At 54.6% G+C, this 26,599-nt stretch overlaps 1 protein-coding gene across 2 annotated transcripts in view; it reads right to left on the bottom strand.

Moving 5' to 3' along the window:
• DPYSL2 (dihydropyrimidinase like 2) overlaps positions 1-26,599 on the bottom strand; it is a 103,635-nt gene that overhangs the window by 18,861 nt on the left and 58,175 nt on the right. For both annotated transcript variants that reach the window (XM_054578995.1, XM_054578996.1), the window contains exons 4-8: positions 11,391-11,555; positions 9,027-9,088; positions 8,434-8,514; positions 7,843-7,911; positions 2,608-2,728 (exon numbers count right to left, since the gene is read on the bottom strand). In XM_054578995.1, the coding sequence (XP_054434970.1) occupies positions 2,608-2,728; positions 7,843-7,911; positions 8,434-8,514; positions 9,027-9,088; positions 11,391-11,555 (498 nt within the window). The remainder of the gene's footprint in view (positions 1-2,607; positions 2,729-7,842; positions 7,912-8,433; positions 8,515-9,026; positions 9,089-11,390; positions 11,556-26,599) is intronic.

Raw genomic sequence — 26,599 nt, 5'->3', positions numbered from 1 at the left:
GACCTGGCATTGGATCCAGGACAGGTTATCGATCCCAGAATGCTAACGCTGAATACGGCCTTATAGTGCTTTTCTCCTCAGCCCACATTCTCCATGACTGTGCTGGGGGTCCGGCTTCAGTTATACCAGCTTGGCTGAGGAACTAAACCCCAACAGATGCCGACAAGAGGACGGTCACATTGCTTATATTAAAATAAACTCATAGCACGAAGTGGGACAGTCACACAGGTAGTCTGGCCTGACGTCAGAGGCGCACAATCCAAGCTCAGTTCCACCCCTCACCAGCTCTGAGGTTCAGTGTACTCAGCCGCTAAGCAAAACAACGTACAAAACTCCCTACCGGAGCCACCTCCCACCATCGTTATGAAGTTCCAACGGGACAGAGAGTGTCTATGGAAGTTCCAACGGGACAGAGAGCAGTCTTAGAGCCTACGAAGCCAGCTAGGATCCCTTGTTCTTCCTCGGAAGCATCTGAAAGCGCTGGAAATTTCCCAGCAGCTCAGGCTCCTCTAAAGCAAAGGCTTTCAAGGACTAGAGTGAGCGAGAGTGTGAAAAAGAGCCACCCCAGGACCCAGGCTGAGGGCGCAGTCAGGACTCACACCTGGAAGGCTCTGGAACAAACAGACTGAAGCAGTCCCTTCTTCACACCCATGCATGACACTCTCACAAGGCTAAAGTCACAGAGACAGCAGAGGGACGTCATCAGGCCCCAAGTCACAGAGTCTCAGAACAGGGCTGGTTTGTAGAACAACCTGCTCCAGCTCCACATCTCCAAGTAGGGAAACTGAGGCACAGAAAGGCGAAGGACCTCCAGCACACCAAGCAGGGCCGGCCCAGAGCCCCGCGCTCTGCAGACAGACCAGGGCCGGCTCCACCTGCTTGGGCCGGGTCTGGTCAGAGGCCCGACTCCTCCGTCCTCCAGTCTGGGCACGTCAGAGGCTGACTGCAAGAGCAAGGCCTCATTTTATCATAGTATCATTTTTAAATGATATTAAATTGTATGCCTAAGTATACTGAAATTACATTAAACGTTCAACGTTTTGTTTCCTATGATCCTCCGGGTACGGTATGGTTGTTAAAACAAGTAACAGAAGCGGCACCCTCCTCCCCTTTTCAGACACTACGCCCACGTCCCCACGCTACGCAGAAGCAGTGGCTGTGACTAACGTTGGGAGCTAGGCTGACTCCCACGTGCCAGCCATATGACACATGGGTGCTTAGGTGACAGAGGCCCAGGTGACGAGGGTTGTTCACAGTCATCATCCACAATGGCTCCGAGAAACAACTCACAGCCGATTCTGAGCAGGTGATGTTATTTCAGGGGAATGTTGTCTCATTTCCAAAACACAAGACCTTTCAGGCCCCAGGAGAGGACAGGCTTCCAGGAAGATAGCAACGCAGCCACCCTGCTTGCTCTGAAGCCTGTGGACAGAGGCCCCAGCTCTGAGGAACAGGGCCACCTGGAAGCCACCCTCTCCCAGACCAGCCGACTCAGTGGTCACGGAACAGTTTGATCTAGGTCTTGCCCACATCACCCGTCAGTGAAGAAACCCTAGTCCTCATCCATGTGGACCCCAGCCCACGGAGAAGTAGAAACTGAACTAGAAGTCAAACTGCTCCCTTTTTATCAGAGAAAGAGGGATGCTGAGAGAGATAAAGGGACGGGGGCCTGAGAAAGAGAGACCAAGTAGAGATACAGAGAGAAATGGAGACAGAGAGATGGAGACAGAGAGATGGAGAGAGGAACAGAACAAGAAGTAAGAGAAATGGAGAAATACAGCATTGGAAAGATCCAGAGAGGAAGCAAGGATGAAGGGAGAGGCAGACAAAGGACGCCTCATGACATTCCTGGTCACATCAGGCCGACAGCCGCCCACCGCGTCCACGGTGCGGGATCAGTCTCCGTGGGCATGAAAGCTCCACTCCCAAGCACAGAGCACGTGGTGTGATTATCCAACCTCACTGCCAAGGGCAGCTTGCAGGCCGGCTCCGCTGCATCCATAATGGATGAGGTGCCCACGGAACAGCCTCTGGAAGCCGCACTTAGCAAATGAGTTCCCAGGAACCTCCTCGATGGTCTCCCAGTAACAGGCGAGCCAGCCTCAGTTCAGAACATACATGTGTAATGAACAGGGAGCGACTTGCGCACCAGGAGCACTGGACAAGACACCAAGACACATCCGTGGAGACATGCCCCGCGCCACAGCGGCTCTTACCCAGCGGAAATCACTACCAGCCCCGAGAGGAAATGCATTTTGTAATACAAAGTTCCCCAGAAAGATGATTCTGCGGCAGATGGAAACTGACGTCATCTGTCTATGGGCCTACTTTATTTAGACTGCATCAGATTAAGTCCAACCTTTCTACAGAAGGGGAGCAGGAGGAAAACATGCCTCCCACCCAGTCTTTGCTGTGCTTGGCTTTAAATAGATGCGAACAGGGCCGCAGCAGTGGAACAGCGGGAGAAACTGGAGCTGCCTGCCTCACTCAGCTGTAATTAGGTTAATGCTGGAACGTGGTGAAAGCAGACCACTTGGCATGGGGGTCTGGAAAAGGAGCCCTCCTCCCTCCCGACCCCACCGCAGTCAGACAGCCGGTAGCACTTACCCTTTTTCCGGGCCTGGGCGATGACTTCGGCCGCGCTCTTGCTCATCACCTTGGTGATGTACAGGGGGCAGTTGGTCTGGTTGGCGATGGTAATTGAACGATTCACGGCTTCAGCTTCGACCTGCACAAGAGCATCTGAACATGAGAACTGCCCCAGTGAACAAGCCCACACTCACCTCCACCCCACAGGAAAGGCAAGGTGAATGGCAGACCCGTGTCCCCAGGGTCCTGCCCGGAGTGGCACTGCAGAGAGAGATGTGCCCTGCCCAGCGTCACTCATATCAAGCGAGGTGAGGGGACATTCCTCTCTGTCCCCTCTGAGTGGCCCTAAGTGTGGCCGCCAGGCCCGGGGTGGCGGCATCAGCCTGGAGTCTGTGAGAAATGCAGATTCCCGGGCCCTGCCCCAGACCCCCAGGGTCAGTACCTCTTGGAGGCGGGACTCAGAAATACGGGTGCTCACCACTCTGGGTGGTTTTCGTGCTTGCCAACGTTTGAGAACCACGTGCACCAAAACCCCACTCCCAATTTGAGTGCATTCACTCCAGTTGTGCAGTCTTGAGCCAAGGCCTTTAGTGCTGAGCTTCCGTCGACGCCCACAGAGGAAGCCAGCACCACCCAGGCGACAATGAGGACTCACAGGGCTCTGGGACGGAGGCACAGCGTTTGTGCAAACCAAAGGCCCTCTGTTTGCCACAGCCAGCCACAGATGGGTACGACCTTCAGCACGAGATGGGCAAGAGCTGCCCTAATTACTAATCTGATTCTTTAAATGCGATGTGTCAATGGACGAGATTTCAAAGACCCCATGTGCTGACTGCTCAACGTTCGATCAGGCAAGATGACTTAGAACAAGTCCTGTCTCACAGAGGAATCGGCCATGTGAGCTTGGAATGGGCAGCTGGAAATGCAAGTAACACTGTGGAGACGACAAATCTCAAAAGGGCTGGCGCTCCCTCCCACACTCGGGCAAAAGGCCGTGGTCTCAGCTCTGTGAGGCCAGGGGATGGGTCCTACTCGCTCTTCTGCATCCTCCACTGCTCAGCCTCCAGAGACCCCAGGGTGATGCCACGGACACAGCAGGTGCTCGGAATGTTTACTGCACTAATAAATGACTTCACTTTATGTCGATGGCTAAAGCTAGGCTGTTCCAGAGAGCTGGGATTTTTCACAAGAAACGATGGCACTCCCAACTGCATCGTCTCAGCCACCGAGTCTCTACAGGAGCTCAGCCGAGAGCTGAAGCTCTGTAATTGCATTAGCTGGTAATCTAACTTAATCAACTAAGACAACTTCATTCACATTTGCCCTTCCATGCATCAAATATGTGAAGAGAGACGTCTAGAAACTTAAAGGCAAACCAAATGGCTCTTGAAAAAGCTCACTAAACATCCAAATGTTTTTAATTCCTGGAATAGCTGGATGATCAGCGCTCTCTCCCCTCAGCTCCGGGTACAACCAAATGGCCTCTGGCCCGGGCAGCACAGAGGACAAATGTCCTGCATCCCTGCTGCGGTCACCCCAGAGGGCCACAGAGTGAAGAGTAAAAAGGACACCCCTAGAATCCTCATCACTTCCCAGAGGTGCCAGTGACCCCAAGGTACAGTCCCAACCCAGATGCTTTGAAAGTGAACAGAGGCACCATCCATAACTGCGTGGGAGCAACAGGCGGGGGCCGGGCTATCCTGGGACTGGATTGTGCAATCGTCCTAACGAGGGAGCGAGCGGAGCACAAGCGCCAGCTCCAGCAGGGCCCACCCCAGAGCACGGGCTCCCGCGGGGAGCGGGGGCCCAGGGCCCTGTCTGGCTGCGCTCACCACGCGCCGTTCTGACCCCTGGCCGGCCCTGGCCCCGCTCAGCCTGGGGTGCAGGCCGAGGCCATGCGATGAGGTCGCCTCGTGGAGAGAGAAGGACAACTAAACCCCAGCTCTCCAGCTGCACCCAGAACCACAGGAGGATCACATCGTACCCCGTGTGGACAGGCGTGTGCCTGTGACGTGCAGCATGCACCGTCTTACACACACTGAGCATGGCCTTAAATACTGCTGCTTCAAAACATTATGAGAGTAGTGTCAGTTAAAAATTAAAACATTTATTTGCCTCATTATGGAGGTCTCAGGGCTTTGGGGGGTCATCTAGCCCTGCTTTCTGATTTTAAAGATGACGTACCCCAAGATCTGAGAGGAAAGAAAACTGTAGAGGAACACACAGTGTCCGTGTACATGCCGGTGCCATGACGACAGCGAGCACACGCAGCAGTGCCAGTGCCAGCAGGCGGCTAGTGGCTCGGTCCCCGCCGCCTGCGGGTCCGGTCGCCCTTTCCCACAAGCCACCAGGAGTTCCTTCCCAGCGGAGAATTCTTCATCACCCTCGCCCCCACGTCCCCCATCTCCTCCCTGAGACACTCAGAGCCCGTCACCCTGGTCCTGCCCTGTCACTTCCCAGAATCCCCTTCCCCCTTTCTGAGGGGCCGCTTCCTCCTCCCCCCACACCCCCGCAGGGCCTGCCACGGGCGTGCGCAGCGCCCCAATGGACGGGTGGTCTCTAGATGTCTGCATTCTCTGCGCCTCCGTTTCAACCTTCTCAGCCGCAGACTGGGGAAATCTGCCGGAGCCTCCCCGCCGGGTCAGAAGGAGCAGCGGGGAGCGGCAGGGAGCATGCCCTGTGGCTCCAGGCAGGCAAACCACCTGGCACTGATGGCAGGTCACCAAATGCACAGGAGCTGCGCGTCCGGAGGTTCTCCACGGCCGCGTGCTGTTGGCAGCATCCCCCTGACCGAGCTGTGAAGCTCAAGTTCCCCAGGATGGTTCCATATTTTATTTTCTTTATCGCTCATGGAGGGCTTAATACACAACAGATCCCTGGCGACAAACTGAAAATCATCCCCGGCGAAGGTGCCGGGGGAGCCTGGGGGCTGACAGCGTGCCATGGGACACACACGTCCTGTACCTGGCAGGGAGCAGGTGCCAGTGATCAGCCAAACTAAGGAGGGCCTGGGAAAGCAGGCGGGAGAGAAAGCCCCCACCAGCATCCCCTCACGAGGCCAGAGGGCCCTCCAAGGAGCCAAGAGCTGCCACATCAGAGCGTTCTGGGATCTGCCCGCCCCAAAGGAGGCATCGTCACCCACTGCTATGAATCCTGAAATCCTCAAAGCAACAGCTGCTACCAGGAGTCTCTTGTGTCCATCAGACAGACTTGTGGAACCACGCTCCTCTGATAGCTTCCGCCTGTTCAGGGAACCCAGGGCGGGCTTTGCGTTCTGTTGTGGGGTTAGCAAGGATCTGGGGGTGCAGAGCAGACAGCAGGGCAGAGCAGGAAGCAAGCCCCACAAAGACTCTAAATTTAAACAAGCACAGAAATAGCCCATGTACCAGGGCGAGTGGCATGTGCTGTCTCACAGCCAGCATCTTCGGCCACCTGTACGGTTAGTTGAACAGGTAGGTGCAGCTCCTCAGCCAGCCAAGTGGATGAAGGTGAAAGGAAACTTTGTAATGAAACGCAGCCCAGGCGCCAGCAGTCGGTCACATGGGCCCACTGGCTTGATGCAGAGCTGGGGCTCCTGTGTACATGTGCAAACGTGTGCGTGTGTGTGCACATCTGTGCATAAAACCAGCCCCGGGCGCCCTTAGCATCAGCTACTGAGCCTGCCTCCCCCCACTCCTACAAGCAGCCTCCCCGAATCACTGTCCACCAGCCCGGCACTGCACGGGCTCCCCACGGCTAACGCAGGGGCCTCAGGCACTCCCTTCCGCCGCCCTGCCCCTCGTGCTGGCTCTGGCTCACGCCTCCAGCTTTGTGGCACGCGCGGGAGGCTAGGTGGTCATGAAAGAACCTCTACCCCATGGCTGAAGGGGAACACACAACACTGAACGTCAATAGCTTCCATCCTTTCAGGTGGGGAGAGGAAAATGTCCTCAGGGCTTCGGGCGGTGCTGATGGTGCCCCAGCGTGTGCGTGCCTGCGTGTCTGCGACTGTCTGTATATCTGTGTGCGTCAGTGCCTGTGCATCTGTGTATGTATCCACGTTGGGGGGGGGGGGGTCCTCTGTGTGTCTCTCTCTAAGGGTGTGACTGGCCGTGTGGCTGTGTGAGTGAGTTTGCAGCAGGAAGTGCAATGCTCGACGTTGCAAGCGGCTTCCACCTCCGCGTTTTTCCGCCGTACGTTTTGTGCTTTTCCAGCCTCACCACAGCCCCAAAGCCTGAGAGAAAAAGGGTGGCGGGCGTGTGCCACCCCGACCCACCCACCGCAGGCAGCCGTGGACGGCTCCTTCAATGCAGCCCTTGCGAACCCGTTCCCTTCTGGGGAGCAGACCCCTGCACCCCGCGGGCCCTCAGGCGCACACTTCCCGACTCGGCGGGACCGTCCCCGCTCTGAAGTTCTGAGGTGGGGGGCCCTGCTCCCACTCATACTCTTGTCAAGCATCTCTCTCCACCTGTTTCTGGAGGGAAAATCCTGATTTTAGGCTGACATCCAGTCGCTTGATGACTTCACCTGCCCATCTCTGCACCTGTCCCTTTTTTATTACTTATTTCCAGCAGCGAGAAAGTCTGTCAGTTCTCAGGAGAAGCCCCAGCGTCCTCTTGGCCCAGAGCCACTGGTCCTCAAACGCTGGCTGACCTGGAACCTTTCCTTAATGAGCCAACTCTGAGAAGCAATGAAGGTCACAAATTCTGCTTTTAAAAAAGCAGATTCTCCCTCACGCACAATGTGGGCAGCCCCTTGCAACTCGCAAGCCTCCCCCTCCGCGCCAGCAATGGCCCCTGCTCTTCGTTTCCTTGCCCCGATTTTCAAAGATTCCATCTGCCAAACCCTGCTGATGGCCCTGTGCAGACGTACCGAGGGGAAACGTACGATTCCCTTGTGCTTTTTTGACATTGGGAAGTGCTAGATCTCCATGACTATGTCTCGGTGACTGGTGAGATTTTGGAGGCCCCCAGCGAAGAACCACGGAACCCAGATTACAGGATGCTGATAATACGCTGCCTGCGTCTCCCCAGGGCGGGCTGGAGAGTGAGAGACAGAGCGGGGCGGCTTCGAGCTGAGCAGCACACGGCCACATCCCACGGCTCGGGCTCACCCCTCGCTTTGCCTGAGCAGATGCACGCGGGCAACCTGTGCTTCTCGGAGGACCCTGAGTCAGCACCGGAGGAGCCCCACCTCGATAGGCAGGAGGGGCTCTGCGCGGCTCTGGCAGCCCAGGGGACACAGGGACATGCGTTCCACTCAGCAGACGCTCACCTCCTCGGGCCGGCTCAGCACATGTCCCTCGGGGCCCGTGATGCCCAGGTCCAGGATCCGCTGCTGCTCCTGCAACGGCGAGAGAAGCCAGGCAGTCGGGGGGCGGTGCGCGTGAGCGCCCGTGTGCGTGTGCCTCCGTGTGTGATTCAGGGGGTCGGGACGGCCAGGGGCCTGGGTTAATGTTACTCACGCAAGACATGAGAATGGTGCCGCTGGCCACCTGGCCCTTCTCCCAAGACCCCATGAGAGAAGGGCTCACATGCCTGTCCCCAGTCCCACCTGGGCTACGACAAATCACAGCCTCCCCAACACGCAGCCGCTCCCCGGATGCCACAGCATCAACTGGCTGTGTGCGGGGGTCCGTGCCCCACCCCACCCAGGCAGCTACGTCCCCGCAGCGAGAGGAACGGCAACCAGAGGCGCCTGTGTCACACGCTGCCAGTGAGGCCGTTGGCACAACACCCCCGGGGTCCTATCAGGCCCCCCCGCCTTTCCCCCAGGAGCTGAATTACAGGAGGTGTCCCTGTCTCGAGCCTGGCCCCCGCCCTGTGGCTCATGCACAAGGAGGGGATGGGCAGGAAGGCCTGGTACCTCTGCGATGATGTCGCCGTTCTCTGCGTGGACCTGGGCGATCGCACCGATATCCCGGATCACGCTCAGTACTTCGTAGATCTGAGGGGAGGCAGTTGGGGTCAGAGACGGGGACTTCCATCTTCCAGTTCACAGTACAGCCCTCTCCCTGTGGCCTTGGGGGTCAGAACGGGCACCCCCGTCCTCGCTGCTTTTTCAATGTACCCCGAGGGCAACATTTCTGGCCGTGCGGGGCAGAGCAGAACCGCTCAGAAATAAACTGAGACAGGGTAACCTCAAAGGATGCGGACTGTGAGTGGCCAGCTCAGAAATGCTCACAGTGACACCAGGCCCTCGGTACGCCTCTGCCCCACCAGCCCCATGCAGGCCGGTTCCAGAGCCTGGCAGAACACCAGCACTGGGCACTGGGCACTGGGCACTGGGCTCGGAGCCTGCCTCCCCACAGGCAAAGGGAGATCGCGGGCTTTATCCACCGGCCGTTTCCTCCGAAGCTAAGGGATGTGCATACACTGCAGGCGGCTTTCAAGACAACAGCAGTGGCCCGAGTGTCCCCAGCGCCAGGGAACCTGTTCAGAAAAGCCAGCTCTTCTCACCTGGGAATCCGTCAGCTGGAAGCGGTCTTTGAAAGCCATGTACACGAGGAAGGAATTTACCCCTGGAGAACAGACAAAATGCATGACTGTAACAGATAATCCAAATAACCTGGAAGGGGGTAAGAAGGTACAATGCCGAGCGTATGTGGATATGTCCCAGGTGGGGCACATGTAGGTTTACAGTTTTTCACATGGAAAGACGACATACACGATATGACTATTCCATTATTACAAAAGTTTTATTAACTGTTTCACGTACCCACAACTGTAAAGCTCCTTGTGCCCCACTCTGGACAGAGAGAGAGGCAGAGGGAGACGGAGGCAGCGATAAAGTAAATTGGGCAAAAGGTAAACAACTGGTACATCTGGAAATGGGGTGTGAGAGTACTTTGTAGTATTCATAGCATTGTCTAAGTTTAAAACTGTATCAAAACTAAAAGTTGCCATTATTTGTACACGCATACAAGCACCCAGCAGCTTTATTCACAGCACCAGGGAGTGGAAGCAGCCCGCGTGCGCTCACAGGAGAATGGGTAAACCACCTGGTGCAGAGCTCGCTGGTGGGCCCGAGGCAAGAGGTTTTGACCCGGCTACACCTGCATCGACCCCGAGGACACTCGGGGACACTCGGGGACACAGTGAGGAAGCCGGTCACCGAAGGACAAACACGGTAGGATTCCACATGTGTGTCGAGTTCATAGAGACAGAAAGCAGAACGGGGTTGCCCGGGGCCGGGGGGCGGGGGAATGGGAGCTCGTGTTCGATGGGGACAGAGTGTCATTTCGGAAGGATGACAAGTTCCGGAGACGGGCGGTGGGGTGGTCACTCAACAACGGGAATGTGCGTAACACCGCCAAACTGTAGCCTGGTTAGGGTGGTAAATTTTAGGTCATGCTGTATTTTACCACAAGTAAAAAGTAAAAATTAAACAAAAACTTTCCTCCGACTGTTGTGACTTTAACAAGAAAATGAATTAGAAGCTCCTGTTCATGAAGATCTATAACAAAAGCCTTTTCTTGGGTAAACAGGCTGCCCTCCATGCTGATTGTTTTTCGTCTTTTATTTGTACTTTTTAATAGTTCATTTTTTTTATTGTATTTTTTTCCATTCCTCCCCACTGATTTTTAAGAAAAGGTCCGTGAGTGTGACAAGCATACGCTGCAATTCTCCCCCGGGCATTTTGGAGTTCTGGCCGCCCCATCCAACATCCATCACATTCACCACAATGGTGAACAATTGTACTGACAACCTCAGAGCCCCAGAGCTTCATTCAAGCCACTGGGGATGCTGGAAGCTGCCTAAATTCAAGCCTCAGGACATCTCAACCCTTCTCTGCTGCCAGGCAACAGTTGCTATGGTAACCCTCTTGGCTGATTTAGATTCATTTTAAGTGTCAAAAGTTAAATCTCAGTATTCTCAAAAGTGAGAAAGATCAAGGGTTAGCTACTTTCTTTTATGTTGGACCTTCATGCTAGAAAAAATCTTAGGATATCTACTCCATACCCTCCTTTGAGGGACTTTAAAAAAAACTGAGACTCAGAAAATTTTAAAAAGTGATTTGCCCAGGCTAGTTTGTGGAAGAACAAAAACCAAGACTCTGTATTTGCATTCTGGGCATCCGCTCTCTGGATGTCTCCCTATCTGTGCCTCGCAATTCCCTCCTGCCACTTCACTCACAGCTCACGGGACCCCTGCACCTGGAAGTCTACAAACCCGAAAGCGGCAGGGGCTTCCCTGAGAGTTACGACCCAGTGAGGTCTCCAACGTCACGTGACCCAGGAGTCACGTCACGTCTGTAGCCAAGTTCAAGGAGACCCTGGAAGATGATGTGATTTGGTAACAACACCCCAACCCCGAAGGTTCCTGTGGATAAGAGGGTCCCAGAGGCATCTTGAGATCCTCAAGATCCCTCCAGCCACCCTGGAAATCTTTCAGAACCCAATCCCTGGGATTCTGCTCCTCAAAACGGTCTAAAGCACCCAAAGACCGCTCAGGTTCTCCCTCAAATCTGTCCTGGCTCTTCCGGGTTTGCGGGAAGACGCTGCCCGAGTTCTCCGCTCCGGGTCCTAGGCACTCTCCTACGACTGCCTGGGATCCTCACTGAGATGTGCCCTGTCACACTCTGAGGACAGGTCACCGGGCAGCCTCAACCCCCCCAACCTGGCTGGGGCATATGGTTCCCTCCGGCCAATAAGCTGCAAGCAGGCGTGGCATCAGAAGAGGTCCCCGGGATAGGGCTCGGGTCCTCCAATGAATGAAGGCTTCTGCGGCCGCGCAGGGTAAGCCGCCTCCAAGCTGCTGAAGCCCTCGCTCCTCGAAGGCCCGGCGTGGGGCCGAAAGGATCTGTGGGTCAGCGCCACCTACCGTGGTCCTTCACCAGGGCCTCCATCTCCTCTTGGATGCCCTTGTGCCACTCGGTGATGTCCACGTGCAGAGAGTAGTCGCAGCAGGACTTGCTGTCGGCCCATTCCCTCCACTGGTCGAAGGCAGCCAGCAGGCTCGTCCCAGGCTCCGGCACCACATGGTCAACTGGAAGAGAGCAAACACTGGTCGTCATCAACAACAGCCTCAAGGGCCGCAGGCCAACAGCTGCTTCCCCATCTCAGCCCTGAACAGGTCTCCCTGTTCGAAGTCGAGATGCTGATCTCCACAACCAGCCTCTAAGCATCCACTTAAAGCCGCTCACTGCCCAAGAGGGAGAAAGCAGAAACTTGGCGCGGCGCAGCCGCTCCAGTGAAACCACGCGGGACCTGCCCAGATCTGATTTCCCAGCTCAGACTCCCTGAAAGTACACACCTTGGGCACATTTCTCAGACAATGAGTCATTATGGACAATGGCCGTGTCAAATGGCCAGGCAGAGCTGCCAAGCCCTTCCTTGAGTTGATAGCTGCTTGTGAGACGCCCCCCAGCAGGCAGTGAGGAACTTGAAGATGCTGGACTCCAGCCACGCAGACCAGGCCTTTTAAAAGGTCCCCAGCATATCCACTCTCTCATCACCACTCGGGTTTCTGCAGCATAATGCCACCTTGTAAATTAAGGGAGAGCTTTCATCGTCAGAGTTCAAAGCGCTTTAAAACTGCGGCCTTTGTTATATTATTACTGAGCTGGGCCAATAGGGAGGCAGAGGACTCTGGAGTCAGGCTGCCCTGAGGTTTTGGGTGAGCCTCCACCGCCACTACCCAGGTGTCTGTGCTGGTTGAAAACAGGGATCTTGCCGACCACCTACATTTGCCAGGAAGATTAATCGGGATGGTGTAGCAACCTTAAGTCACTCCCCTATTTAAATCCGCCCATGGCTTCCCCTTGCTCTTCAGATAAAGGTTAAAGTCCCCGACGGGGTCTGCCCTGCCCAGCGAGGCCCCTGACAACCTCAGCAACAGTGGCACCTCAGCCACCGCCCCGTCGCGCTCCGGCTGCTCCGCTCTCTGCCATCGGCCCCGCTCCCTTCTGCACCAGGGCCTTGGCACCGTGTCTCTCCGAGGTACCGGAGAGCACTCACCCAGGGACCACGGCAACGGGAAGTTTACCAGGACTATTTACTACTCATTTCCACACAGACACACTACATTACAAACTGAAATGACTTGTCCAGGGTCAAATCGAACTTGTGCAACAAAGAAGTTAAACCCAGGACTCTTGGCGCCCTTAAGCAATTCTTCTTATTTATAAATAAAATACTTGATTTCCTACACACAGGGAAGCAGTTCTCAGCTAAGAAAATGCCAGCCCAGGCAACGCTAGTGAGCTCGGATTTCTGAAAGGGATCAAATCTTGCAGATGCGGCTAAACTGGAGTCAACTGAGCTCGGCTCTAGGCCTCAAGAATGCGGACACCGAAGCTGAATTTTCTTGGGACAAAATCCACTTTTTTATGTAGTCGTACAGGCAGTTCAGTGGGCACAGACACCGCGGGCACTGTGACCCAGCGGCGTCTGGCGGAGGCAGCACGGGCGTGTGCGTGTCTCACACAAGGCTGCGCTGTCTGACGTGCTAACAGAGGCCCTGGCAAAGCATCCCGTGTCTCTTCTGAAACCATGCCCCCCGCTTGGGGGAGGGGGACGGGAGTAATCACGGTTTGACAGAATCTGCCACACACCACGCCCCTGGCTTCATCTCTTGCCCCCTCCACACGGCCCTTCCTACACGGCCAGGAGGACCCAAACCTTTCCCAGGGCCTCTCATTCCCTGGCTAAAGCCCTCGTGGCCGGCCACCATCTTCACAGGAAAATTCACACTCCTCCCCGGGTCCCGCGGGTGCAATCCAGGCCCCTGTCCCCGCCCCCCCCCCCCGCCCAGCGCTCTCTGCCTCCTGCACCCCCACACGCCCAGCTCACCACCATCAGGCCGCCCGCCCCCCGCCCCCCAGCAACCTCCAGGCCTCTGCACACCTTTCTTTGGAAATCCATTCCCTTGGCTCTTTACTCAGGCATCTTCTCTGCTTCCTCCTCAAGGGCTAAGTGCCACCACCCCAGGGCCACACCCCCACTTGCAGTCATTTCTATATCAGTTTCCCTAATTTACTATCTAACCCCCACTAGGAAGTACACGCCTTCACAGCAGGGAGTACATGCCTGCACGCAGCAAGTGCTTAATAAATGTTTCCAACACACGAAGGGTTCCAGCTCACCCTCCACCTGCAAGACTGGGGCAAGCAGAGGAGGAGGTGTTCCCCTGGAAACGCAACCAGCCTCTCGTGCTCGACGCCAGGGTACACAGAAGTTATCGTGAGAGTGAACCAAAACACAGGTCCCTGGCCATCGCCCCAGAGAGTCAGGTTCTGTAGGTCGGGAGAATCTGCATTTTTAATAAGCTTCCTGGGAGCTAACCAGTCTACCTTTGACTACCTGCCTGTCACTAACCTTGATTCACTTGTGCCGGCCTGACAACACGCCACCATTTTCTCTTACAAAAAACGACCCAGTTCCCTGGCTGCAACAGAGGCTTCCCTCCGTACCCTCAGCCAGCTCCTCCAGCGGCAACCAGCTGCAAGCTCAGGGCACCGACAAAGCCGGGGACCTCGGGGAAATAACCATTTCCTCCAGGAGCTCGTGACACTCAGAAACGTGTCCCAGAAAAGCTCCCACATGTTTTCCCACAGTTCTCTTTCCGCAGAAGCTCTCCTGGGAAGAGCTGTCCCGGGGACCAGGGCAGAACGTCACTCTCTTCCGGAGGAGCAGAGATTCCCCACCGAGGACACAGCCTGAAATGATTTGCTCGAACTCACAGGCCGTTCCTCACAGGCCATTCCTTGACACTCCTAAGCTGTCTGTTGCCGCAGGAGCCTGGCCTTTACCTGCAGCCAACCCCTCTCCAATTGTGTAAGACGTGAGGGACAGCTGGTCAACCCAGCCTTCTGTCGGGCTGCGGAAAGAAGATGGACTCGGGGTTCCGCAGGCCCCCAGCTCCGACTCTGGCCTTGTGGCAGCACTCTCTCCCTGCACCGGCTGTCTCTGGGGACAAACGTCATGTATAAAACATGCGCACAAAACCCCTGAGCGTGCAGGCCTGCCAGGAGTGTGAGAACTCGCATGTGGGAGCACCTGGCAAATTGGCTGCCACAGGTCCGCATCCGCCCGGGACGAGCGATTGGACTTGCCGCTGAGCTGAGGTTCGGCGGGAGGCCTGCGAACCCGGCGCATGAGGGAGCCCTCCCCGAGCTGGACAGCGGGCTGAACGTGGGAGCTACAGCCCGAGCCCAGGAGTGTGTGTATCTGGAAGACACCCGCTATTCCCAAGAGACTGCCGTTCCTTCTCTTACAGCTGTCGAAGGCCCTAAATTTTTTAAGAGCTTTAGTCCAGTCACAGAGTTGTGCCACCACCACCCTCCATTTGTGGAGCATCACCCAAAAGTGGGGGGTCACCCAAAAAAGAGGCGCTGTTGAAAAGGGGAAGATTATCCAAAAGAGAGACCCCGGACCCACGAGCAGCCTGTCCCTGTTCCCCCCTGGCCCTGCCCCTCCCAGCTCCACGGATCTGCTTTCTGACTCAACGCTTTGCCTGTTCTGAGCGTTTCACAGAAACGGAGTCCCGTAAGACGTCTTTAGTGTCTGCCTTCTTCCACTTAGCATGATGTCCTCAAGGTTTATCCCTTGAACCTTGAAATGCAGGGAGTATCCGCATTTCGTCCCTGTTGACGGCCTTGAGGAGTACTGGTACCCTATTTTTCTGTTTATTGGACACTGGCTAAGTGTTTTCCACAGAGTAAACAGGCTGCTCCTTTGGAATGTGTGGTATTGAGACAGGATAGTAAGAAGCTAGGAAAATTCCTTGGCAAGGGGAATGGGAAAACTGAGACAGAGAGCTGAACAGACTGGCCAAGCAATTTACAGCCAGGTCAAACGGTCACCAGCACCCAGGGCGGAAGGCCCCAGTGCCTGGCAGGGGGCAAAACCGGGAAACAGGGGCCTGGCCCCGAGGGCAACCTGTCCTCCGCAGCCCTCCCTCCCTGGAGGTGACATCAGGCCTCAGTTATGTTTCTGCTCCAGGCCCAGAAAAGCAGCCAAACCAGGTGGGAACCAGCTGCAGTGACCAATGACCCCCTGCCCTGTCACTGACCAACCAGTGGAGACCAGGACCCTGTAGGGGCGCACCTGGGGAACTGGTGCCTGTTCTGCCGAGACCCTCCCCTGAGACCTCCCCTAAGGTCCCTCCTGCAGGAGAGAAAACCCTCAAGACAAAGGACCCAGCGCCTCTCCCTCCGGGGAGCGGTCCGTGCCTCTCCCTTCCTCGCACCCCACTCCTTCCCCACAGGCAGCGTCCCTGCACTCGGGGGCAGTGCACAGCAGGAGGCTCGTCCCCGGCTGACCCTCTGACCCCGGCCCTAAGGCCCCCTCTTCTCTGACTTCCCAGCGAGCGAAGGCAGCCCAGCCCAGGCTCTTCTCTCCTGTAGCTTCTTCTGTGCTGAGCCTTTCCTCTGTGTCACTGTCCCCAACTTTAATAAACACACCCTCACAGTCATCTGGACTTGTGTTGTGACATCTTTCCGGCACACAGTCAAAAGCCCACGTGACAGCCGCCCTGAGGAAGACCTGCTCCGGGCCAGGTTCCTGCCTAGCGACAGTATGGGGAAGACCGTAGCTTTTTACAACTTTTGATTTTGAGGAAATGAGACAGTGAGATCCTCAGACCTTCCACCCAGGGTCCCCCAGGGGTGGCACCTTGCGTGACCTTAATATAACCAGGAGGTCGACATGGACGTGATCCAACGTCCCGGGTTTTTCATAGGCCAGCGGCTGGTACGTCCGGTCAGCTTTCAAAGGGCTCTTTTTATTTAAAACACAGAGATGCAAAAAGTCCTCAACACTGTCCCTGCTGTGGAACTAGAGTGGCTGAGCTGGAGCCACATCTGAAAGTCTGCTCTCAGGGGGTTACGCGTGTGGGGCAGAAAGAAGCGGGAAGCGGAGGCAGGAAGAGCCACTCCGCTGGGTCCCCTATCACCCCCTCTCCGAAGCCTCACACACGGGGGCAGTTCCAGGAACCCCAGCCAGTCAGTACCCCCACCGCCCTCACTGCTGGGGCACGCACTCGCTCCGAGCCACCCAGCTCCTGCCTCCTCTCCCAGGATCGGCACCGCCTCGTCCCCCAGCCCCTGCCTGGCACAGACAGGACAGCAGCCTCGCCCCCTTTCATCTTGGATAAATGAGTGGACTTGAATTAAGAGCACACCATCGGGGGATGACAGCACACTCCACCACTGGCTTGTCTGCGGCGCCCCTGAGCTGGCGTGTACTCTGCAAAACGCCGAGTGACCTACTCAACAGGGAAGGGCTTGCTGGTGAGAGGTAAGGGCCCCGGGGAGCCCGCCTGCTGGCGGGGATAACAGGGTTCTGCTCTGGAACAGGCAGAGAAGGCAGAGGAAGCACTGGCCCCTGGGAAGGCGCAGGAGAGGTGGTGGAGGGCAGACTGGGGTCTGGCGCCGGGGCGCCTGGCCAGTGCTGCCTCCTGCTCACGGGGTGGCTTTGGACAAGACGTCCAACTTCTCTGGCCTTCAGATTCCTCATCTGTACAATAGGGTAGCCGAGGACCTCCCCAGAGCGGCCTGGCGAGGTGAAAGTGAGTTCGTGCGGGACCTGCTTAGAAGCCTGCCTGCCCCAGGACGTGCTCAATGAACCCCAGAGGGAAGACAGCAGCGCCCTCCGCAAGGAGAGCTGGTGCGCACAGGCCCTGCGGCGAAGGGCTCGGGCCTGACAGTGCGTGGACAGGCCCCACTTGCCTTGTACAAACACCGCTGGCCCCTTAGCAGCACAGTTTGAACGGTGCAGGTCCACTTACACACGGGTTGTTTTCAGTAACTACTATCAGTGTGGTTTCCTATGATTTTCTTAACAAAACTTTCTTTTCTCTATCTTACTCTATTGTAAGAATACAGCATAAAGTACAAAAAACAGAAAATTTGTGTTAATAGACTGTTTATGTTACTGGTCAGGCTTCCAGTCAATAGTAGGCTCCCAGTCAAGTTTTTGGGGAGTCCGAAGTTATATATGGATTTTTGACTACAGGGTGGGGGTGCCCTAAACCTCGTGTTGTTCAGAATCGACTGTAGACTGCTTCTCCCACAAAGCAAAGAGGCCTTTTCCTAAGAGCTGGAACTGTTCGGAACGTTTGTGTCAGATTTTCTCACCTACAAACTGTCAACAGTAATGTACCTTGCAGCACATTTGTGGATGTTCAATAAGGCAGCATCTGTAAACTACGAAGTTTTGGTCAAATCTGACCAAATATCATTCCTATTCTCCTCTCTGTGTCCCCCAAAGGACCAAGCAAGAGGACCGGCATGCAGAAGATGCTCGAAAAGCACAGAAGAGACCAAGCATCACGTGCCTCTGGCAGGCAAGGCTCTGGCCACCTCTTTTCCTGGAACACTAGGGACCTCTTCCGCCAGGGGGCCCAGCCACCGGCCTTCGCAGCTGAACACGCCCACCCAAGGACCCTGGTGCCCCGCCAACGGCCTTGGCCTTGGCGCACATGCCAATCCGGTCCCTCCCCACCTAGCCCCCCCATGGCTGGCTGTACCATCGCAGCCCACCCCCTCCTGAGTGCGGGTGGGGGGCCGCTGCCTGAGCTTAGCGGCCGCCTGAGGAAGAGTGGCTAACTTTAACCTAACGGTGTAAATCGTATGCTTTGAGGATGGGAATAATAATCAAAATAATTAACGTGAATGGAACACTTCCTCTGCGTCTGGTGCCATTCTGTGCATCTCCCATGGCTGACCTCCTTTCGTCCTCAGACCAGCCCGACGGCGGAGCCGGGGTTGGCCCCAGGTTTCAGCTGAAGCAGCCGACAGACCGTGAGATTAAGTAACCTGCTCACGTTACTTAAAATGCGCCCACATCGGGCCCGGCAGCAGACAGTGTGCCACGTTCATACCACCCAAGCCTCAGCCAAGGCAGACACTCAGGGAACTCGGGAAGGAGGGCACAACGTGCCCTAGCCAGGGACGCGCCTGGAGGGCAGAGGTGCCGGGTGACTCCAGAGCCGCTACTCTTAGCCATGGCTGCTCAGAAGAGAGCAGGGACGGCGGCTGAGAAGGGAAATGCAGCCTTATCCTTCAGTGTTTATTCACAGCACGAAGTTCAATAATTCAATAAACAGAGAGGAAAACTGCATGGTTCGCCTAATAGTCACAGCACAGTAACACGTGCTCCCAACAACTCAAACTGGGAGGCACTTGGATAATCCACTTATTTCTCCTTCCCAAACTTTCTCTAATGTAATCTTGCTTTTAAAATGAGATGGTACATTTGTATAAGGCAAGTGGAGCCGTAAGCAACTGCTCAGCAGCCAGCAAGCACTGCTGGAATCACGAAGCCAGAATCCAGCGGGGAGAGGGCTGAGGCAAGATCCAGCAAAATGTTTTTATACACCAAACAAACAAACTCTTAGGTGAACTGACAAGCAGCCAGCTTTGGAGGAACCAAAGAGGTAGGAGATACAAGCCGTGGCCTTAAAATATTTAAAACCTAATTGGAAAAAAAACACATTAAAAGGTAGCATAGGAAACGATTCTGTTTGATCCTTGGGCTCTGCCCGCTTGCCAGCCTACCCTTTCCACCAAGCTCCAGAAAGAGCTGAATGCGGTTGACACCCCAAGCTCCTACCTCCCATTCCCTCTTGGCTCCACCCTGCCCCCCGGTGTGCTCCTGGTCCGTCCCACCCCCGGCCCCGAGCGCTGTCCCTGCCACAGGCCTGCAGCACCGCGGCCTCTGCCGTCCACCCCGGCCCCCGCCAGTCCCCCCAGGGACTCTGGAAGTCTGCCTGCACCTCCGAGTGCTTCCCAGCTTCTCTTTCTCCCGCACATGCTCAATGCCGGTGTCCCCAGGAGCCCCGTCCTGCTTCATGACATTCCATCCACATTTCTGACATTTACTCAAAAGGCCCTGAGCTGGGGATCTAAGCAGGGGAACAGCGGGTCCTTCCACGGCTGGCCCAGCTGGGGTTCCTGTTTGCCTGCTCTTGTCTGCCCTTACTTCTCTCGTGCCTCTTTCCTCCTCAATTTCCTCTTTCCCATTCCTCTGCTTCCTGGACTCTCTTCCTCAACGCGCCCTGGCTCCACACTCACCAGCAGGCAGATCTGGGGACTGGATCCCTCTTCAGTCTCAGGCTGATCCCTGTGATAAGCAGCTGGAAGCAGGTGGGACCCACAGGCGGTAGCACCTGTCAGGGCTGGCTCCTGCTGTGAAGGAAGCTGCCCACACCTGCTGCCCACACCTGCAGCCCGCACCCCACCCACACCTGCAGCCCACACCTGCAGCTCACGCCCCATCCACACATGCAGCCCACAGCTGCTGACCAAACCTGCAGTCCACACCCCACCCACGCATGCTGCTCACAGCTGCTGCCCAAGCCTGTAGCCCACACCCCCCACCCACACCTGCAGCCCATGCCCACGCCCACCAGGTTTCCTTCCCAGTGGCCTGGGCATGCTGGAGTGAGGTCCCCCACTCCCTCCAGCATGCTGGAAGAAGACTTTGGGGTTCAGGAGTCAGGAGCAGAGACCGAAGGTTAGAAAGGAGAAGGGGGAACAGGGCAGACAGAAGGTGTAGATTTCAAACCCAGCACTAATTCTGATTTGAACACAACCTCAGAAAGCCATCTTCAGCTTTAATTCTACTTTCACGATTTGAAACAGGCATAACCACAGCCTCCCCCTTGAGGGAAATATATTTCTAAAAATATTTTTTTGAATTCTCACCCAAGGATATGTTTATTTGTTTTGGAAAGAAAGGAAGGGAGGGAGAGAGAAACGATGCGAAAGAGAAACATCAATTGGTCACCTCCCATACAGGCCCTGACTGAGAATCAAACCCGCGCTCTATGTATGTGTCCCGACCAGGAATCGAACCTGCAACCTTTTGGTGTATGGGATGACACTCCACCCAACTGAGCCACCAGAAATATTTTTTAATGGGAATGGGATGACTGAACCATGTTATCACTTCACACCACTGTTTCCATTTATTTGATAGCAACATTATCAGCCTCACATCAGTATAGCTTCTGAGTGGTTCATAAAGGACTAGCACGTGCTTTATCTCACCTGAAGCTCAAACTAGGCAGGCAGGGACAGGTCTGCAATGCTCACATCCCGATGAGGAAACTGGGGGCCGCGGGGCTGGGCTGAAGTCGTGCGCTCACTGACCGGCAGAGCTGAACCCACACCTGCCTTGGACTACAGCGTTCCCTAACTACCACCTTGCTGGCATTTCTATGACTAGCACTCACCTCGGCTTTCCATACCTCAGGCCTCTCTATCATCAACATCGTGTGCAGAAGCACTTCAGTGAGCAGCTAATGAACTTAACACAGTGGACAGAAAGGGGAACAGCCAATGTGAGTGAACGAAAGTTAATTTGGGGCACCAGACAAAGAGCTTGTCAAAATGTCGGCAGCTCATAAAACCCTTTTCTTTGAGGCTTGGGGTAGCTTGCACATGGCCTGCTTGCATGCAAGATCAAAGGCCAGGCTAATGAAATCTGTGTGTGGTGATGAAGGGTCGTTTATAATGTGTAAATCCTAGAGTGACAAACCAAACGCGGAGCAGAAAGAAGCCTCTCCCTGACTCATCAAAACAGACACGGAGAGACTGGAAGAGCAGAGAGCCCATCTGTAAGCAGCATGAGGTCAACCTTCCCAGGGAGGGGCCACCAGAGTCAACCCAGGGGCGTGGGGAAGGAGGACCCAAAGTTACCCACTCCACCAGAAAACAGCTTTACTTGAAAATAAGCCTCACCCCAGCTGGTGTGGCTCGGTGGATTGACTGCTGGCCTGTGAACCAAAGGGTCACTGGTTTGATTCCTAGTCAGGGCATGTGCCTGGGTTGCTGGCTCGGTCCCCGGTAGGGGACACAGGAGAGGCAACAACACATTGATGTTTCTCTCCCTCTCTTTCTCCGTCCCTTCCCTCTCTCTAAAAATAAATAAATAAGTAAAATCTTTAAAAAAGAAAAAGAAAATCACCCTCTGCGCAGGGCTCGGTCGTTTGCTCTCCACTCTTCTCAGAACGGATGGGCACAGACTGCGTAGTTCCTTAGGGAGGGTTTCATCACACCTCGAACAACCGGAGGAGCACCGTTAAACCACCGGCGTGCTTCCGCGATCGTCTGTGCTCAACGATGCTGCTACTCATTGCGCCTAAGTCTCATTTACTGACATAAGCCAAGTCTGGCAGCCTCTACTTGAAGACGCAGTTCAGTAGCTAGAAGTAGGTTCACACCCTAAGAAACTGCTCCATTGTTTTACTAATGAAGCATCTGATTCCCCAGGAAGTTTCAAGAGCTGCGAAAGGATACATCATGCGACGTGGCATTATCGGAATCAATCCCAGGTCTGATTCCAGTATCTGTGCTGTTTTCTTTACTTCTTTTTATAACAAGAGGAACTATTACCCATAATCCTGCCATCCTACCAACAGCTATTAATCTTTTTAACTATTAATCTTCCAGATCTGTCATGTGTGTATATTTTATGTGGGTGTAATCACAGGGCACGTTCACTTTTAATTGTGGTTTTTTTCTTAATACCACGTTGTCTTAGAGACTTCATAATTCCTTTTTTTATATAAGAAATGTTCTCTGAGAAATCTACTATAACTTTAACCATTACCCGATGTTGAACATAGAGACTGCTTCCAATTTTCCTCAATTACACATGATGTTCTTATGAACATAATCACGCAAATAACTTTCTTCCTATTTTAATCAGTTTTTTCTGAAGAGGATCCTAGAGACGGGATTACTGGGCGAGCTATGGTTCTTAATACAAACGAGCATGTTGTATCCCAAAGTGTCCCTATTCTACGCTGCTACCAGCAACGCATCAGAATGTCGCCCCAGCTCACACTTAAGGGGGTAAAAAACAAAGCCCTTTCACTAGGCTAGGCCACCTTCCAAGACCACATAGGGGACTGAGAAATCCCTGACAGATCAGATCCACCAGCTGTACAAAGAAATTACTGACAATTTAGCAGCAACATGATTAAATGGCTATATCCAACACCCTACTTCTAACCCCGCTCAGCCTTCTTCCAGCTCCGTCCCCCTGAGCCCTAAGGTGACCCCTACCACGGCCACCTTGTTCGGCAGACAAGATGTAAGCAAGGCAGGACAGACATGGAGGGAGCCCTGGCCCCCGGCCCCCCGGCCCCCCGGCCCCCCGGCCCCCAAGCCCCCCTGCACCCCCGTGGACAGAGAGACTGCACCCTGACTCAGCTCCACGCAGGCTCACTCAAGAATAAGCGCCCTCCCCAAAGCACAATGATGAAATCGTGGCAGGGAAGAAGGCAACGGGAGCCAGAGGTGAAAATCCCAGCCAAGCTCGTTAGAATGCAGAGCTTCAAAGTCCAGGTCCTTGTAGGATTTCTCCAAGAGATGTTGAAATCGTTGGCTAACTGGGAGAGGGTTCTGTTTCCTATAATCAGAGTCAGAGTCTAAAAAGGAGCCAAGTTTATGGCATCTCATATCCACGCACCACACACTAGTGGGAGGAACACAAAGTTCGCGCCAAGCGAGCGTGTCAATCCTGGAATTCCTCCAGCGCTCCGGGTCCTCGGGAGTCGCTGCTCCAAGACTTGCCCTCCAGCCCGCCGGCTCGCGCACACCCGGCTCGGAGAGCAGGCCCCCAACTCCACCATCTGAAAAGCCGAACGGAAAGCCACTCTTGTCCATGAAAGAAATGCAAGAGAACCAGAAGAAACAGCACTTGTGTGCGAACGGCGCCCCACACGCCCACTGCCCGCCCCGACCGCGCCAGACACGGCAGGCTGGGGGCTTGTGGGGACGCGCTGCTGAGGGTCCCCGCTGTGGCCCCCGAGCGCACTGGCTGATGTAGAGTCCGAGCTCTGCCACCGACTAGTTCTAGACCTCACACAAGTTACTTAACGCCCACTGCCTCAGTTTCCCCATCTGCAAAAAACAACAAAAAACCCCACAGCAACAGGGCCCACTTCATTGTAGAGGGGCTGACAGGGCGAACACTAGAGCCGGGCAGCCCGAGCCGGAGCTGGCGCCCGCCCCGCCACCCACGGGCTGGACCAACGCCTGGGGCCCTTGCCCCTCTCTGGGCCGCAGGGTTCTTGTAAAATGGAGATAATGACAGCGCGCGTTCACGGCGTTGTTATGACATGGCGTTTGCACAGGGCTGTGCCTACATAAGCATGTTAAGAAATCAGAAGTGGCGCTGGACTGCCTGAGGCCACAGCGGCGCGACCCAGCTCCTGGCATGGAGTCTGTCCTCACCGAACGTGCAATTTCACTTTGAGGCACAAGGCACAAAGGGTCAGGGCTTGGGGTACACAAATTCTAGGTGGCTGTGGGGGGCCCTCCAGTGCTGCTGCGGGCCAGGTGGCAGGGGCAGAGCTGGCAGGGGTGGCTCAGGACCCACGAGGGGTGGCAGGTGTAGGAAGGCACCGCCAAAGCTATGTTGGGAGGAGGAGGCCGGCGCTCCTGGTGCCGCAAGAAAGGCCTGGACCCCCAAGCTGCTCATCTGGCAGGACACTCTTCTGCGTAAGTACACATCTGTACTTTCAAACCCCTGAGGGACATGGGCTTCTTTAGACCCCACAGGCTGGGAGGGCTGCCCTGGTTCTCCCGCCACCGCCCCACCCACGCCGGAAGGAGGGGGCCCGCCGGGCGGGAGTCTCCGAGGAGCCGCTGGCTTTCCTGAGCAGAGCCCCTTCTTCGGCGCCTCTTACCACACGCGAGGCCCCAGGCAGCGGGAGGCCAGCCAGGGAGGGCTTCGTGGATGTGTGTGCACATGCATGCAGGTGCATGTGTGCACCAGTGTGTGCCTGTGAGTACGACAGGAGCACAGGAGGCGAGCTCCCTACTCTGCCTCCCATGGCTTTCCAGCTGCTCTAAGGAAACAGAGCCCGCCATAAACAGTGCCTTTCGGGCCACAGACCAGGTACAGACAGAGGGCAGTAACGCAGTGAGCAACAGGGGGCACCCCAAGGGGACCCCACACGGGGCCCCATCAGCCTCAGCTCTGGGGCGCTCCCCTGGGAAGGGGGGTGGCAGCTGGCTGCGCAGGACCCAAAAGAGGAGGCCAGGCGACATGTGAGCAATGACACTTCCTCTGTTTGTCTCAGTTTTGGGTTGCCCGGGACTACCAGACCACAGAGTCGGTGCGGGCCTGCCAAAAATAAGAGATTGCAGGGATGCGTGGAACACCACACAAAAATAAGAGTCACGCCACAGCTTCCATGTGCAAAGACCGAGTTTCTCTCCATTTTCCTTCCTAACGGCTCCTGGTTGGGAAGGGAACCCAGTGACACACTCAAGGACTCACAGCTTCCTGATTAGAGAGCAACAGAAACACACACACACTTACATCCTTAATGTGCAGAACTATGTCAAAACTGTTCCAGCCAAAGCCCCAAGGTCATTGTCAACAACAGGAAAGAACAAGGAACAAATAAATGAAAGAGTCATGTTTCCATTCCTACTGAAGTAGATAAACAAAGCCCATGATCTGGTGACAATGACCCATCTGTGAGAACACGGACCGAAATAGAAAATGAGATGCTCACTCCAACTGGGTTTCAGGACATCAGCCACGGACACACACCAAACCAGAGCAAAGACACGCACGCCGAGGTCATGCAAGAATGAACGTGCACTCAGAACTCTGCACCCTATACAAAGAAGGGCTCTTAAACGCCCTGCCCAGGGTTTGCATGGACGGTACAGGAGATGTTGGCTATTGGACTGGACCTCGACCCAGAAACAAAAGCGTGAGGAGCCTGGTCTCTGTACTGTGTATTTCAATGTTGCACAATGCTCCTCCTCGCATCCCCTGCAAATAAAGTCGGGCAGCAAAGGAAGAGCTGGTGATGTCATATGTTGACTGGGATCTATCTACAGCCAACATAATTGGCGGGTGTTTTCCTCCTAGGGACCTGGACTGAATTCAAAAACACAGCACAACATCTCTGCAGTCTGAACCCAGGCCATTGTACCACCCTGTGCTCCCCATGTTAGCGGAGGGCTGGCTGCTCAATGGGGCTTTTCTCCCCTCTGTAGATTAACAGGACTGAATGATGGCCAAGGCCAACGTATCTGGCCAATAGGCTTCAGCCCGATAAGGGACCCGGCTGTTCAGGGCGCCTGCGTTTTCAGCCGTGTGGATGACTGGAGCGCCCAGGTTCCACACACACGGCGACCCGTGCCGTGGACGCAAATCCAAACACTTCCTCACATTATGTTCTCTTCCTTCCCAGCGATGACAGGGGTAGAAATAGTAACTGAGATGCTAAGGAGTGCTCCAGAGGGACTTTCTTTTTATAAAATTCCTTTAAGTGCAAAAGTACTTAAATGCCAAAAAAATTGGGAAAACCAGAAAGAAGTGAATTTCCCATTATTCCATCATCCCCCAAAAAGTACTGTTAATAGATAAATGTATGTCTAGCCGATCTTTTTTCCTACCCACTTATTCATACACATATATGTTCTTTACAAAAGCAGTATCATAACTATATAGCATGTTATACTTCAATAAAGCTCTTTTGAAAAAAGTATTATCAAATTGGACATAGTCATCATGTCCTGCTTTATTCCCCTGTATATTTGAACAGGTTCACAGTAATATTTTCCAGTGGTTTTTAATGACTACATACTACTTTTTCCTGAAGGTGGCCAAAATTTACTTAACCAATAACCTGTTTTGATCATGTAGGTTGTTCCTAACTTTTTTCTCATCATAAATAATGTAATAATGAACATCCTTAGAACTAAATATTTGCACATTCATTATTCTGCATCAAGGGGGATGGATATTTTTTGTTTGGGAAACTTTAAAGCCCTTATTAGATATCATCTCCCTGCCCTCCAGAGGGGCCACACCAGTGTCCACGTCCATCGGCAGTTTACGCCATTTCCCGACAGCTGCCCACACCTGGTATTACCATTCCTTTTAATGTTTGAAAAGTTAGTAGATAAAAACTTAGCTCACTGTTCTTTTAATCTGTATTTCTTTTCTTACTCATTCAGTTAAACATTTTTCATAAATTTAATAGAATTACTTCTTTTGTGAATGTCTTCATACCCTTTACTTTTTATTAAAGTGCTATTTCATATTTTA

This window comes from Pteronotus mesoamericanus, unplaced genomic scaffold (assembly GCF_021234165.1).
Source record: "Pteronotus mesoamericanus isolate MK-2021 breed Mesoamerican mustached bat unplaced genomic scaffold, CSHL_Meso_final contig_502, whole genome shotgun sequence".
Lineage (NCBI taxonomy): Eukaryota > Metazoa > Chordata > Mammalia > Chiroptera > Mormoopidae > Pteronotus > Pteronotus mesoamericanus.
This window is presented reverse-complemented; position numbering and strand designations above follow the sequence as displayed.